Source organism: Myxine glutinosa, chromosome 2 (genome assembly GCF_964187855.1).
Source record: "Myxine glutinosa chromosome 2, kmMyxGlut1.1, whole genome shotgun sequence".
Taxonomy (NCBI): Eukaryota; Metazoa; Chordata; class Myxini; order Myxiniformes; family Myxinidae; genus Myxine; species Myxine glutinosa.
The window spans coordinates 117,724,031-117,739,863 of NC_136262.1; the positions used below are offsets into that span (position 1 = coordinate 117,724,031).

General features: G+C 44.4%; 1 protein-coding gene across 4 annotated transcripts in view; it reads right to left on the reverse strand.

Annotated features, from left to right (window-relative positions):
• The window catches only part of ATP13A2 (ATPase cation transporting 13A2), a 249,877-nt gene that overhangs the window by 129,416 nt on the left and 104,628 nt on the right, over positions 1-15,833 (reverse strand). For 3 of the 4 annotated variants that reach the window (XM_068107317.2, XM_068107316.2, XM_078771508.1), the window contains 5 exons: positions 14,951-15,020; positions 11,004-11,138; positions 10,051-10,117; positions 9,689-9,832; positions 7,827-8,036 (listed from right to left, as the gene is read on the reverse strand). In XM_068107317.2, coding sequence (XP_067963418.2) covers positions 7,827-8,036; positions 9,689-9,832; positions 10,051-10,117; positions 11,004-11,138; positions 14,951-15,020 — 626 coding nt within the window. The remainder of the gene's footprint in view (positions 1-7,826; positions 8,037-9,688; positions 9,833-10,050; positions 10,118-11,003; positions 11,139-14,950; positions 15,021-15,833) is intronic. The other variant, XM_068107318.2, reaches the window with a different exon arrangement.

The window sequence follows — 15,833 nt, forward strand, 5'->3', positions numbered from 1 at the left end:
CCTATGTTTTTGCAGTTGTAACAAGGCTGGCCATAAAACCTCAGTTACAACAGCAACAATAACAACAACCTCCCATTAACCAACAATAACCAGCATAATTGCTGACAGAGGCCGAATGTTCTCGATCGAGAGCTAAACTCCGCCTCCAGGGGATAGCAAGCCAGCAGGCCTCGCCTGAGGGTCGTCATTGGTCAAGGAAGACCATGGGGCAATTCGACAGAGCTCGGTCATTGAACGGCATGACATCAGAGCCAGAAGGTTTGAGAGAGCAGGAAGAAGAAAGCGTCTTGCTTGCTTTCTTTGGCTTTGTCTCTCGGGTGGCTCGGCTGCTTGTGGCCCTCGTGCGCTTGTGAAAAGAGCTTTTGGAGCCTTTGTGGAACTTTTGAATAGTCGAAGGAGGAGGTGTTGCTGGTCTGGTCTATGGTGCTATACGGGGGAGCTGGGGGCCGTGTTGTGCTGGCTGGCCTGGGATTGAGCGGGAGACGTTTGGCTGCCTGCGGTCCTCTCATGCGGTTTGACGTGCGGTCCTCTCATCGACCGACCCCACCAAAGTGCTCATAAAGACCAGAGCTGAGTGCCGGCCGACTAGAAGGAACATTTATTTTTTATTATCATTCCCCTGTTGTGTATTTGTGTCTGAATAGAAACATCTCAAAGTAGGATTTATTTTACCTCACATTTCATTTTTATTCATTACATTGACTTTCATTAAATCCCTATTGTTGCATTTCGTTTGTTGTGTCTTGTTTGCATGGTGTTGGGTCTGAGAATAAGCCCGTGTGGCAGCTGTCCAGGTAAGCACCCCGTTGCCTTCTGTCCCACGCGCGCCATAAAAAAGACCGTCATAATTTCGGCTACGCTCCTCGGAGTTAAAACCGTTACAGCTATTCGTCACCCAGCAGTGTCAACTGCAGGGCTGACAGGACAATATTTTTATGTTTGTAGGGGGTAGGCAATGATTACCGTAGTCCAGGTAGAATTGTATAGGTACTGTGCTCCGACTGTCGTGAAGAAGAAGAAACCCCATGTATCATAAGTAGGAAATTCGTTTAGACCAGATGTCGTGCAAGAGCGTATCTTCGTTCCCATCACGAGGGGTGGGGTTATGTTAATTAGTTAGCGATTATGGGTAATTAATCCCCTGTATGTAATGGCCTCTGTTATTTTTCCTCTGTTCCTTATGACACGCAGCACACACACATAGCAATAAATCGCGCATTAATAACACTAAATAAAACCAACCGGAACCAGATGTTGAACAATACCGCTGGCACTGCCAGCTGCGACATCACCGCATCAAGCAGGCAGGGCCATAAGGCCATGCCCCAGAGAGCAGTGATTGGTCAGGGACCATGGAGTGATGGGATGGCGGCCACTGATTGGGGAGTGCACGAACGTCATCGAAGGAGGTGGAAGATCGGGGAATAAAAGACTTGAGTCCCGACATTTTGTCCTCTTGTGCGATTGGACTTCATGGAAAGCGACCACTGTTTGTGTTGTTTCCTCTTGACTTCTCTCTCGGTTATCTGGCTTTGATAACGAATGGTCGCCGACAAGCTCTCTCTGCTTCGGGATTTCACAACGAACAGACACAGTTCATAGCGCTCTTGCGCTGAGAGACGTGAGTGCTGGTGAGGCGGACGATGAGGAAGAGCGCGGCTGAGTAAACGAGGGCGCACTGTGGCCTACTTCCCGCCTGGGCCAGTGCCGCACCCAGATTGTGCGCTCGGGGCCTGGGCGATTCCCGACGGGGTTCAAGAGCCACTCAGAGCTAAGTGCCCACAAAATAACACATATTTATTGTCCAGTTATTTTTCCCTTTGTGTGTATATGGGTCTGTGTGGGGACGTCCCAATTCGGCATCTTAATTTTACCATGCATTATTTTGTTACCGGCGTTTCTTTAATAAAGCCGGTATTTTTGTTCATTTAAAATTCCGTGTTGGATTGAGTTAATTATCGCAGGTTCGAAGACGTCCGGTGGACCCGTGCGGGTAAGCACTCGTGGCCCTTCCCCCACTCCTTGCCCTGGCGTATAAAGAAGGTCAATTGGATTGAACGCCTCGGAGTTAAAGCTCGTTTTGTCATCCGTCGCCCTGCGATGTTCACTACAGCGTAGTCACACGACAATAATATAGTGTGCATTTGCTAAACAATATCGACATTAGGAATTATACAAATTTTTATTGTGATTATTGTTGCATTTGTATACATCAAATGTAGTTATTATTTTACTTAACCTGCTTTTTCTGCTAATACTAACCTCATCCCCTAATTTTGTAATAGTCCTGTCTAGTTCAACATCAGGAAAACATTTTTTCATCGATTCATCACGTGATAGTGCTTTCTTTCCTCGAGATGGAGCACTCCCTTTGTGCTGTGTTTATCAACATTCACAAGGTGATTGGTTTGTCAGCAAAGTGGGACCCACCCTCGGTCTCATCTCGAAATATTGTGATCCACCATCGGTGATCTCTCGTTATCTTCATCTATCGTTATCTCGGGATGCATTGGTTGCATGACCTCATGGAATTTGGGGGCCCTGGGCACGTGCCCACTGTGCCCGTGCGTTAATCCGCCATTGTGTAGGCGATGGACAATACAGACAGACAATAACGCGCAAGACAAACTATTATACGTCAGTATTTGAAAAATCTTCGATTTTCGCAAATAACAGACAGACAGGGGTGAAAACATGACTTCCATCCTCCCCTCCAAACTCTAAATCTCTACCATCATCTTGGAGATATTGGAGATCTCGCGAGATCTTGGAGACGACGGCAGGGATTTTCGAAGCTCCACAGGGTCTCCACGTTTTCAAAGTTAAGTCTGTTCACAATTGTATTTTGTCGAAACTGTATTTATCTTTCGGTGTGTGAACCTATAGTGTGCCCCTTGGAAGTTTCTCGGTGTTTAACTTTCACAAACCCTAACTTCTCCCCCAAACTTCACCAAACATCTACTCTTTGTCTAACGTTGTAACCCCCCTCCCACCCCCCCCCCCCCCCCAAAAAGAAAAAAAGAAAAGAACTTATTTCCCTTTCTCCTCGTGTGCTTTTGTTCCATCGTGCGCCTCTGTCCATGTGCGCTGTCCCGCCCGCCCCCATTATCCCCTTGCCTTCCACCTTTTGCCCTGTTCAAGTGACTCGTGGTGTCCCTCTCGGCTCCCTCTCCCCGTTGGTATTTTTGTGAATATAAGATTGTTCTTCACGGTTCTGTTTAAATATGTTTCAACTTTCCCCTTCAGTGTTTTATTCAGTGGTTTATTACAACACGCTAACGGTATGGACCTCAAACATCCGGGGCCTTCGCTCAAACCTGATTGATCTCTCCATTCAGGTTGCTTCTAACAATCCAGACTTGATCTGCTTAACAGAAACTTTCCTCCTTCAAGATGTCTCTGATTCCTTAATATCTCTTCCTGGTTACTCCGTCCTCCGGTATGATAGAGCTGATCCTTGTCCTGGTGGTGGGGTGGCTATCTTTATCAAAAACTCTCTTCCTCACTCTCCTTGCACTGCCCTATCTCCTCCTCACCCCCAGGAGTACCTCTGGCTACGGCTTCCTCTCCGCTCCCACCTTTTGTTCATATGTGTTCTGTACCGTCCTCCAAACAGTGATGACTCCATTTACATTTCGCTGTCGGATAACATGGACCAACTTCTATCAACTCATCCAAACTCTCTCTTCCTCATATGTGGCGACTTCAACTGTCATCATGCCAGCTGGCTTGGTGTGGGTTCATCTCTCACCAGCCATGGCACCTCAGCAAAGGACTTCTGCGACTCATTGGGACTGACACAATCTGTCAATTTCCTGACCCGGATCTCAGTCAATGGAGTATCTTCTCTTCTGGACTTGGTTATGACTAACTTCCCTGCAAATGTCTGCTGCTCTTCTTCTGCTCCAATCGGTTCTTCTGATCATGTGCTTGTTAAAGTGGAAATCTCTCTGGCCATTCTCAGAGAGGCTCCTCAGCGCCGACGAGTCTGGCATTTCACTCAGGCTGACTGGCATGGTCTGCAAGCAGCCATCAATCATCTGGACTGGTCTCCCATCTCTACTGCCTCTGACATAAATTCTTCCTGGGAATTCTTCCAAAGCAAACTGCTCTCTCTCATGCACAGATTTATCCCATCTCGTCTTCAGTTGTCTTACCCTTCCTCCCGTCCATGGTACACTGAATCTTGTGGTGAGGCAGTTGCCCTGAAACAACTTGCCTTTGCCTCATGGAAGGCGAATCAAACTGAAGGCAATCTCAGTTCCTTCCACCAAGCTCGGAACAAGTGTGTGTCCACCCTCAGGAGTGCCAGGAAGCACTATCTCTCCACACTCAAGATTGAACTCTCAAACCTGTCTCCTTCCTCCAAATCCTGGTGGCGTCTGGTCAAATCCGTTTCTGGTGTTTGTTCCGCCTCCATCCCTTCCCTTACCTCAAATGGCTACACAGTTGACACCGCATGTGACAAAGCCGAATGCCTCAACTCTGTGTTTGCCTCAAAATCTTGTGTCCCAAACCCATCTCTCTCTGTTCCCACCTTTCCCAGTCGAACCCAACTGCTCCTGGATTCTGTGTCCTTCTCTCCTGACAAGGTGGAGAAGTTTCTGTCAAACCTCGACTCTGATTCTGCAACTGGACCAGACGGCATCAGCCCTCGGGTCCTAAAATCCTGCTCTGCCGCTGTATCTCCCCCTCTCTCTGTTCTTTTCACCCTCTCTTTTGCTCAAGGTCATCTGCCAGCATCTTGGAAATCAGCAAACATTACCGCTTTACACAAAAAATGTGCAAAAACAGATCCTTGTGTTACAGATTCGTCACTTCCGTTGTGGTGGCTTTCATCCACTTGAGACATTTCTGGTTCCATGTGTTATTATTATTGTTGTTTGAGGGAAATAGTAATTATTATTGTCAAAAGGTAAAAGGAATGTTTTAAAAATGAAACCGGATCGGGAACACGAAGACGAAGAAGCAGAAAAGAAAAAAGGGAGGAGCGAATGAGTCGGAGAAGAAAGCCGAGTTGCTCCGGGTTCTGAAGCGAACGTTGGCGAGCCAGAGTCACGAGCGAACTTTCAGGTTTCCGGGAGAGGAATTCCTACGACGGAGTTGTCATTGCAGTGACCGGTCAACCTGCATGTCAGGTTTTGTGATCGATTCAGGAGAGAATCATCGCCGTGCCGTGTGCCACGAGACCGGGTCGTCGGCCATTTTGGCTCACGCAGGATTTGTGCTTCGCTCGCGGTTTCGTTTCTTTTCGACAATTCTCACCGCATTCAGACGTCGATCTGGGGCGTGTGTGTGACGCGGATTTTTGAAGGCTAATTCGTCCATACCCGAGGGTGTGATCTCTCGGTTGCCTGTAGGGCGCCTTTGAATTTCCCAGTCGCCTTGAGGGCGCCTTTGTACAGCTTCGGCTGTGTGACTGCCCTGGCCATCCTCTTGGGATTCTGGTCCTTTGGACATCGTCCTAGCGATCGCTGGAGCGAATCAACTTCGTCTTGGAGCCGGGAATTAGAGACATTGGGGAATGTTCTTGTTACACTCACTTGGAGCACAGTGAGTTATATATTGCAAAACTGATGGTACCATCATAGGACATATTGATTGTACTTTTGAATACTATTGATCTTTGACACACAGAATAACACATTTTTCTGCCGTGACTCCTCTCGGGACCTAGCACTTGCAACTACAGACCAATCAGCCTGCTTCCAATTATCAGCAAAGTCATGGAATCCATCATTGCTTCGGATATGAAATCCTTCCTCTTCTCCAATGGCTTGATCTCTGATCATCAATTTGGATTCAGACCAGGTCATTCTACTCTGGACATGTTGCTTCTGCTGTCTCAACAATGGATGGAGGTCCTCAATACCAAACAGGAAATCAGAGCTGTCTCACTTGACATATCACGTGCCTTCGATACGGTCTGGCACCCAGCTCTGCTCACCAAACTCTCCTCCTATGGTATCCATGGAAATCTGCACTCATGGCTTGCGGACTTCCTCTCTGGTCGAAGGCAACGTGTGGCCCTGAATGGATTTCTCTCATCTCCCCTTCCTGTTCTGGCTGGAGTTCCCCAAGGTAGTGTTCTGGGCCCTGTGCTATTTCTGGTCTTCATCAATGATCTCTCCGACTCTCTGGAAAATCCTCTCTATCTCTTTGCTGATGACTCCACTATCTGCCGCTCCATTCCTCATCCCTCAGATCGGCAGTCTGCAGCCTCCTCACTCTCTGCAGACCTGGAAAAATCACAGACTGGTCAAACAAGTGGAACATGTCTTTCAATCCTGACAAATCGCACACTCTTACAATGTCTCTCCGAAAGGACCGACTGGAAAACCCTCCCATCTACTTTCTCAACAATCCTCTCCAAGAAGTTCTGTCGCCCAAGCTTTTGGGTCTCACTATCTGCCATGATCTTTCTTGGGAAAACCACATTTCCAAGCTGGCCTCCAAAGCCAGTCGCCGACTGGGCATCCTCCGTCGTGCGAAGTCCTTCCTTGGCACACCTGAGCTCCTCACCACATACAAGGCTTTCATCCGCAGCTCAATGGAATACTGTTCCTCCCTCTCGGCTGGTGCGCCTGCCTCACACCTAGCTCGGCTTCACGCTGTTGAAACCAAAACTTTCAGAATCATTGGAATCTCCTGCGATGAAGTTAACTCCGAGGGCCTTTCACTCACTCACCGCAGGCAGGTTGGTGGTCTTTCTGTCTTCTACCGACTCCTCTCCGGCCTTGCTCCCCCAGCTCTCTCTGTGCTCTGTCCCCCCAATATTCCTTCAGGTCGCACAAGATCTGCCAGCAACCCTCTTATGGTTAAACTGCCAAAATCTAGGCTCTCTGCTCACCTTCACTCTTTCATTCCCCTTTTCTCCCGCCTCTGGAACAAACTCCCCCAATCCCTTCAATCCCACTCCTCCCTCCAGGTCTTTAAAACAGCTGTTCACCACCATCTCTTATCTTCCCCCATCCAAAACCTTGATCTTTTCTACCCCCACTAATTCACCCGATACACTTTTTTTTTTGGAAATTCCAACTTCTTTCCTGGAAGTCCTTGCTGTGTTCATATGTTTTATACCTCTCCCACCTCCCCCAAAGCCCTCCCCCTCCCACATTTCTCCCGTTGTCCCTGCTCTCAAATGTTGTGTTTGTGTCCTTCCCCCTCTCTCCCAATCTTGTCTGCCGCTCCCCTTATGTTTTGTGTTTTGTGTGTCGGTTTGACTTTTTGTGTGATTAATGTTAGCTCTTTCACGAGCCTCGATCTTGTATACAAAAAAAAACCCAAAAAAAAACATCCCTTATAAACTATGAACACCCCTTATAAAGCGTGAACATCCCATATAAACCGTGAACACCCCATATAAACTGTGAACAGTGAACACCCCTTATAAACCTTAGTATTTCCATCAGCGAAGCCACGGTGGTATTTACTGGATATGTTCATGTAACGCCTGGACATGTTAATGTAAGTGGGATATGTTCGTGTAAGGCAGAATATGTTCATGTAAGGCCTGCATATGTTCATGTAAGGCCTGCATATGTTAATGTAAGGCCTGCATATGTTAATGTAAGGCCTGCATATGTTAATGTAAGGCCTGCATATGTTCATATAAGGCATGTATATTTTCAGCATTTGGAAAAAAAAAATCTGCATTTACGTCATTGATGTGTGTAAAGTTCAGGTCTTGAAATTACCTTGATGTTCTCAGTCAAAAATATGAATGCATGTGAGACAAAACACGCACATGAACATACAGAAACTCAGACAAAACAGCCTTCAAAATGGTCAGGTGATCAAATACAAACTATGAGACACACTCACACCTGTACGAGTAACAACAGCGATTGGAGAGTGCGATCCGTGCGTGGCAAGCAGTGTTGTGCCACACAGCAGTGTGTTCCTCCGGTGTGTGTCACACGAGTATGTCATCTGACCACCATCCACACTGGCAACTCCAGGTTCTTTCACAGCACCGCCTGGATCACCAACTGCACCACCTGGCAGGCTCAGCTTACTGACTGGCACACTCTCACCTGCCCAACCACACATGGGACCACAACAGGGTTTTTTGGGGGGGTTTTTTAAAGTTGGTTTTGTCTTGAAGTAGAAAAATCAGGCAAAGAGTATTTATCAATGATTTTTTTAAGGGTTGATGTAAAGTCAAAACACGTCATGGAGTATGTTGATTCCACCATTACCCCTTTATGCCCTCCCGCATCCCCAAAGGGTTGTGACGATCTGGGACAGCTCTGCAGGAGTACTCCATATGGAGGTATGGCAAAGGAAAACCAGATGGTATTTATGGAATACTTACCCCACGCAAACGATCTGGTGCAAGCCAACTCTTCTAATACCATACATTAACTATCATTACCGCATTATCTACCATACATTAACTATCATTACCGCATTATCTACCATACATTAACTATCATTACTGCATTATCTACCATACATTAACTATCATTACCGCATTATCTACCATACATTAACTATCATTACTGCATTATCTACCAAACATTAACTATCATTACCGCATTATCTACCATACATTAACTATCATTACCGCATTATCTACCATACATTAACTATCATTACCGCATTATCTACCATACATTAACTATCATTACTGCATTATCTACCAAACATTAACTATCATTACCGCATTATCTACCATACATGAACTATCATTACCGCATTATCTACCATACATTAACTATCATTACCGCATTATCTACCATACATTAACCATCATTACTGCATTATCTACCATACATTAACTATCATTACCGCATTATCTACCATACATTAACTATCATTACTGCATTATCTACCAAACATTAACTATCATTACCGCATTATCTACCATACATTAACTATCATTACCGCATTATCTACCATACATTAACTATCATTACCGCATTATCTACCATACATTAACTATCATTACTGCATTATCTACCAAACATTAACTATCATTACCGCATTATCTACCATACATGAACTATCATTACCGCATTATCTACCATACATTAACTATCATAACCGCATTATCTACCATACATTAACTATCATTACTGCATTATCTACCATACATTAACTATCATTACCGCATTATCTACCATACATTAACTATCATTACCGCATTATCTACCAAACATTAACTATCATTACCGCATTATCTACCAAACATTAACTATCATTACCGCATTATCTACCATACATTAACTATCATTACCGCATTATCTACCATACATTAACTATCATTGCTGCATTATCTACCATACATTAACTATCATTACCGCATTATCTACCATACATTAACTATCATAACCGCATTATCTACCATACATTAACTATCATTACTGCATTATCTACCATACATTAACTATCATTACCGCATTATCTACCATACATTAAGGCACCTACACACCGCGTTAGAACAATACAGACAATATACAGGGGAAAACAGAGGACAAGAGCATGTAACCACTACATGTACGAGTACTGATGTTGAAGTTCAAGATGAAGAGATTATGTTAACTGATGATGTCGGAATGACATGTACGAGTACTGATGTTGAAGTACAGCTTATGTTAACTATGTTAACTGATGATGTCGGAAGTTAAAAGGGAGCACAGACAAAGCAGGTGCATGTGGCGAGGAAGAGAAGCTGGGCTCTTACCGGTTAGCGTGCTCTCATCCATCCTGCACAGGCCCGACAACAGAGCCGCATCACACGAGAGCTCCGTGTTCAGAGAGGTGAGGGATGGCGAGAGGGACACAACATCTCCTGGAACAAGAAATTTCGATGGAATCGTCTCGGGGCCTGGAGAAAACCAGAGGGAAGGTAAAAAATGTAAAGGATGGGAAAGGTAATAGAGGAGAACATGTGTACCTGCGTAGTGTGTACATGTGTGTACAGGTGTTTGTGTGTGCACATGTGTACGTGTGTATACATGTGTACGTGTGTATACATGTGTACGTGTACAGGTGTATGTCTGTGTGTGTACAGGTGTGTACAGGTGTATGTGTGTGTACATGCACCACCATCTGAGCGAAGGACACACACTGAAACATTTGTCTTCACCATGTCTCTCAAAGCTACTGCTTGCTGCAAAGACAAGAACAATAAGAAAGTTTGTAAAAGACACTCACAAACCAACAATGACTAAATATAGACAAATTTATACATATCTGCAGAGAAAATGTGCACACGAGCACACATACATGAATGGAGTGGAGGCATGAGGAAGTGTGCAGGGAAGGGAGGGAGAGTGGATATGAGTGAGGGAGAGTGGGAGGGAGGAGAGTGGATGGAAGGGAGGAAGAGGCGATGAAAGGGGAAGGGAGGAAGACGGGATGAAAGGGGAAGGGAGGGAGAGTGGATGGAAGGGAGCGAGAGTGGATGCAAGGGAGTGAGAGGGGATGGAAGGGGAAGGGAGGGAGGGTGGAAGGAAGGGGAAGGGAGTGAGAGGGGATGGAAGGGGAAGGGAGGGAGAGTGGAAGGAAGGGGAAGGGAGGGAGAGTGGATGGAAGGGAAGGAGAGTGGATGGAAGAGGAAGGGAGGGAGCATGGATGGAGGGCAAGGTATGGAGCATGGATTGGAAGGAGGAGGTGTGAGCATTGGTGGGAAGAAGTGTGAATGGGAAGAAAGGAGCAAAGGCGGCAGGCGGAAGGGGCTCAGGCAGGCGGAAAGGAACGCGAGTGGGTGGGAGGGATGGAGCACAGGTGGGAGAGAGAGCATGCAAGCAGGATAAGTGGGGGAGTGGCAGGAGCGCAGGTAGGTGGGAAAGAGCGCGAGCAGGAGCGCAGGAGGGAGTGCGGGCAGGAGCAGGCATGGGCAGGAGCACACATGGAGTGGGCACGGGTGGGAGGAAGTGCGGGCAGGAGCAGGCAAGGGAGGGGAGCGCACATGGATAGAAGCATGCACAGGATCACTTGCAGGAAGGATGGTGGGAGGGCAGGAAGGAACAGGGGTTAGGGGAGTTCAAGCATGCCTTGTGAGTCTGGTACAATGCACTCGTTATGGAAACGACTGACAAGATGAGGATGCAAGCAGAATAAAAATAATAATTTTCAGCAAACCACAGGGCCAGGCTCAGTGCCTGGAACATGTAGAATGGGTTTAGAACCTGAAGCAGAAAAAGAAAAACATCAGCAAATTACCATCTAATGAAATCTATCATAGGCACAGCTTCACAAGATTACAAGAAACAGGTCAAAAAGACATTCACAAGAAACAGGTCAAAAAGACATTCACAAGAAACAGGTCAAAAAGACATTCAAAAGAAACTTGTCAAAAAGACATTCACAAGAAACAGGTCAAAAAGATATTTACACGAAACAGGTGAAAAAGACATTCACAAGAAACAGGTCAAAAAGACATTCACAAGAAAGAGGTCAAAAAGACATTCACAAGAAACATCTCAAAAAGACATTCACAAGAAACAGGTCAAAAAGACATTCACAAGAAACAGGTCAAAAAGACATTCACAAGAAACAGGTCAAAAAGACATTCACAAGAAACAGGTCAAAAAGACATTCACAAGAAAGAGGTCAAAAAGACATTCACAAGAAACAGGTCAAAAATACATTCACAAGAAACATCTCAAAAAGACATTCACAAGAAACAGGTCAAAAAGACATTCACAAGAAACAGGTCAAAAAGACATTCACAAGAAACAGGTCAAAAAGACATTCACAAGAAACAGGTCAAAAAGACATTCACAAGAAAGAGGTCAAAAAGACATTCACAAGAAACAGGTCAAAAAGACATTCACAAGAAACAGGTCAAAAAGACATTCACAAGAAAAGGTCAAAAAGACATTCACAAGAAACAGGTCAAAAAGACATTCACAAGAAACAGGTCAAAAAGACATTCACAAGAAACAGGTCAAAAAGACATTTACAAGAAAGAGGTCAAAAAGACATTCACAAGAAACAGGTCAAAAAGACATTCACAAGAAACAGGTCAAAAAGACATTCACAAGAAACAGGTCAAAAAGACATTCACAAGAAACAGGTCAAAAAGACATTCACAAGAAACAGGTCAAAAAGACATTCACAAGAAAAGGTCAAAAAGACATTTACAAGAAACATCTCAAAAAGACATTCACAAGAAACAGGTCAAAAAGACATTCACAAGAAACAGGTCAAAAAGACATTCACAAGAAACAGGTCAAAAAGACATTCACAAGAAACAGGTCAAAAAGACATTCACAAGAAACAGGTCAAAAAGACATTCACAAGAAACAGGTCAAAAAGACATTCACAAGAAACAGGTCAAAAAGACATTCACTAGAAACAGGTCAAAAAGACATTCACAACAAAACATAAGTTTTACTCAAGAAATTTGGATTTGAGATGAAAAGATAAAGATGATGCAAAAGTACCGAACATCATCTTTTATTCCTTGGTATTTATATGTATATATGTTTTGCCATTGAAAAACAACAGCACTTTCTATGTTCAATTCCCCCATTTTAGGTAAGCATAAGTATTGAAACTGATTAAAGTCAGTTGAAGTAATATAAAAGTTAGTATTTGGTTGTATATCTCTTACATGTAATAACTGCATCAAGCATGTGACCCATCGACATCACCAAACTCTTCGTATCTTCCTTTGAGACTAAGAAGCTTTGAAGCTTTGCCAAACCTTTACTGCTGCCATTTTCAGTTGCTGTTTATTTTTGGTGGTTCTTAACTTTAGTCTCCTCTTCAGCAAGTGAAGTGCTCCATTGGGTATAAATCAGGAGATTGACTTGGCCAGTCTGAAACCTTCCACTTTTCCCCTGATGACCTCCTTGGTTGCGCTGGCAGAGTGTTTTTGGGCATTGTCTTGCCGCATGGTGAAACGCCGCCCAATGAGTTTGGAGGAATTTTCTTGTACATAGGCAGACAAAAAGTTTCTGTACACCACAATTTATTCTGCTGCTGCCGTCATTAGTTACATCATCAATGAAGATGAGTGAGGCAGTTCCAGAGGTAGCCATGCAAGCCCAAGCCTTGACACAACGTCCACCATGCTTCACAGATGCGGGAGGATGCTTTGGATCATATGCACTTCCTTCCTTTCTCCACACTTCTACCTTTCCATCTCTTTGTTAACGGTTTATCTTGGTCTCATCTGCCCATAAAACTTTGTTCCAGAAACTCACTGGCTCACCTCTGTACTTCTTGGCAAATTATAATTTGGCCTTTCTATGTTTGGTGCTGATGAGAGGTTTGAATCTTGCGGTGTAGCCTTTGTAATTCTGCTGTCAAAGTCTTCTGCGAACGGTAGATTGTGACACTTTCACTCCTGCACTCTGGAGGTTGTTGGTGATGTCACTGGCAGTTGTTTTAGGTTTTTCTTCACAGCTCTGATGATTTTTCTGGTCATCACCTGCAGTTGTTTTCCTTGGCTGACCTGGTCATTGTCTATTGCTAAGTACACACGTGGTTTATTTCTTCATCAAGATATTCCAAATTGTTGTATTTGCTCTGCCTAAATTTTGCATTATAGTCCTCATTGATTTCTTCAGTTCTTTCAGCTTCGAAATTGTTTGTTTTTCTTTCTTAGACAGTTCTCTGTTCTTCATGTCCATTTATGCCAACTGCCAACATGTTGATTTATGAAAGGCAGACTCCCAAGGTAAAAGCAAAGGCCAAAACCAAGACTAGATATTCACATCTCTATTATGTGTAAACAATCAATGCAACAAGAAACACTTGAGCAACAAAAGACACCTGTGAGTCATTTGTTCGAATACTTATACTTACCTAAAATGGGAGAGACAGGGTTGGGGGGTCTGTGCAGAACATAAAGTGCTGTTGTTTTACAGCATAAAAAGTAAAAGCTGACCTTCTGTACTCTTGCCTCTTATTCATTTTATTTATTTATCTCAAATGCAAATGTATTGAGTATATGGCAAAAATAAATTAGACTTCACTGTTCCTGTAGATAATGCCTGTGGTGGGGCCGGTGCTGGTGGAATTGGAGGTGCTGTTGGACATGGTGTTGGAGGTGCTGTTGGACATGGTGTTGGAGGTGCTGTTGGACATGGTGTTGGAGGTGCTGTTGGACATGGTGTTGGAGGTGCTGTTGGACATGGCGTTGGAGGTGCTGTTGGACATGGTGTTGGAGGTGCTGTTGGACATGGCGTTGGAGGTGCTGTTGGACATGGTGTTGGAGGTGCTGTTGGACATGGTGTTGGAGGTGCTGTTGGACATGGTGTTGGAGGTGCTGTTGGACATGGTGTTGGAGGTGCTGTTGGACATGGTGTTGGAGGTGCTGTTGGACATGGTGTTGGAGGTGCTGTTGGACATGGTGTTGGAGGTGCTGTTGGACATGGTGTTGGAGGTGCTGTTGGACATGGTGTTGGAGGTTCTGTTGGACATGGTGTTGGAGGTGCTGTTGGACATGGTGTTGGAGGTGCTGTTGGACATGGTGTTGGAGGTGCTGTTGGACATGGTGTTGGAGGTGCTGTTGGACATGGTGTTGGAGGTGCTGTTGGACATGATGTTGGAGGTGCTGTTGGACATGGTGTTGGAGGTGCTGTTGGACATGGTGTTGGAGGTGCTGTTGGACATGGTGTTGGAGGTGCTGTTGGACATGGTGTTGGAGGTGCTGTTGGACATGTTGTTGAAGGTGCTGTTGGACATGTTGTTGAAGGTGCTGTTGGACATGGTGTTGGAGGGGCTGTTGAACATGGTGTTGGAGGTGCTGTTGGACATGGTGTTGGAGGTGCTGTTGGACATGGTGTTGGAGGTGCTGTTGGACATGGTGTTGGAGGTGCTGTTGGACATGGTGTTGGAGGTGCTGTTGGACATGGTGTTGGAGGTGCTGTTGGACATGGTGTTGGAGGTGCTGTTGGACATGGTGTTGGAGGTGGTTAACGTGATTGATGGTGGCTATAAGTGATTATGGTGGAAAGTGAGAGCGAGCCTGGTTGTGAAAACAAACCTCATTAACGAAAAGATGCCAGTAAGATGGAACGGGGACGTTGATGACATTCTCACCAAAGATTCTGAGCCTGTCATTTCACAAAGAAAGAAGTTCTCATTTGCCAGAGCAGATCCCCCATACTGGATCACTTCCTGCTTCATGAGCATCAGGCTTAGCTTGCAAAGTTATGGCACAGAGCCAAACCTACACAATAACTAGATGTATGGACGATACCTAACGTCTACATTCTTATGCATTGTTCGTTAATTTCAACATTTTAGAAAAACACTCTAACTAATCTCTGTTGTTCAACCAATCATCGAGTTTCCTCTATAGAAACCAAACTACTGTAGCTTTCTCTATGGGAATAACGTATCACAAGGCACTCTCTTTAAATCCTCTTTATTGCCTATTTTTTTGTCTTTAAACAATAATTTTGTTTTTATCTTTATTATTTGATTATTTTGTTTATTAGTTATTTCATTAGCAATTTATTATTTTGCTAATTATGTATTTATTTTGTGAATTATTTATTTATTTATTTATTTTATTATTTTGTTTTTGTCTTTATTGTCCTCTTTATTGTCTCTGCCATTCACGATCATAATAATAATAATAATAATGCATTTATTTTATATAGCGCTTTTCAGGGAGCCCAAAGACGCTTTGACAGAGTGCAAAACATAATGCATAGCAAAACATAAAAACAATTGCAAAAAAAAAAGAAGAATCAATAGGGAAATATTCAAAGCACAAAGGAGGGAGAAGGAGAGGAGATAGTCAGGGGTTAGATGCTGTGGGTTAAATGTTGAATGCAGTGTTGAACAGGTGGGTCTTGAGTGATGTTTTGAATGTGGTGAGTGAGGAGGAGTCTCTGATGGTGTGAGGTAGTGAGTTCCAG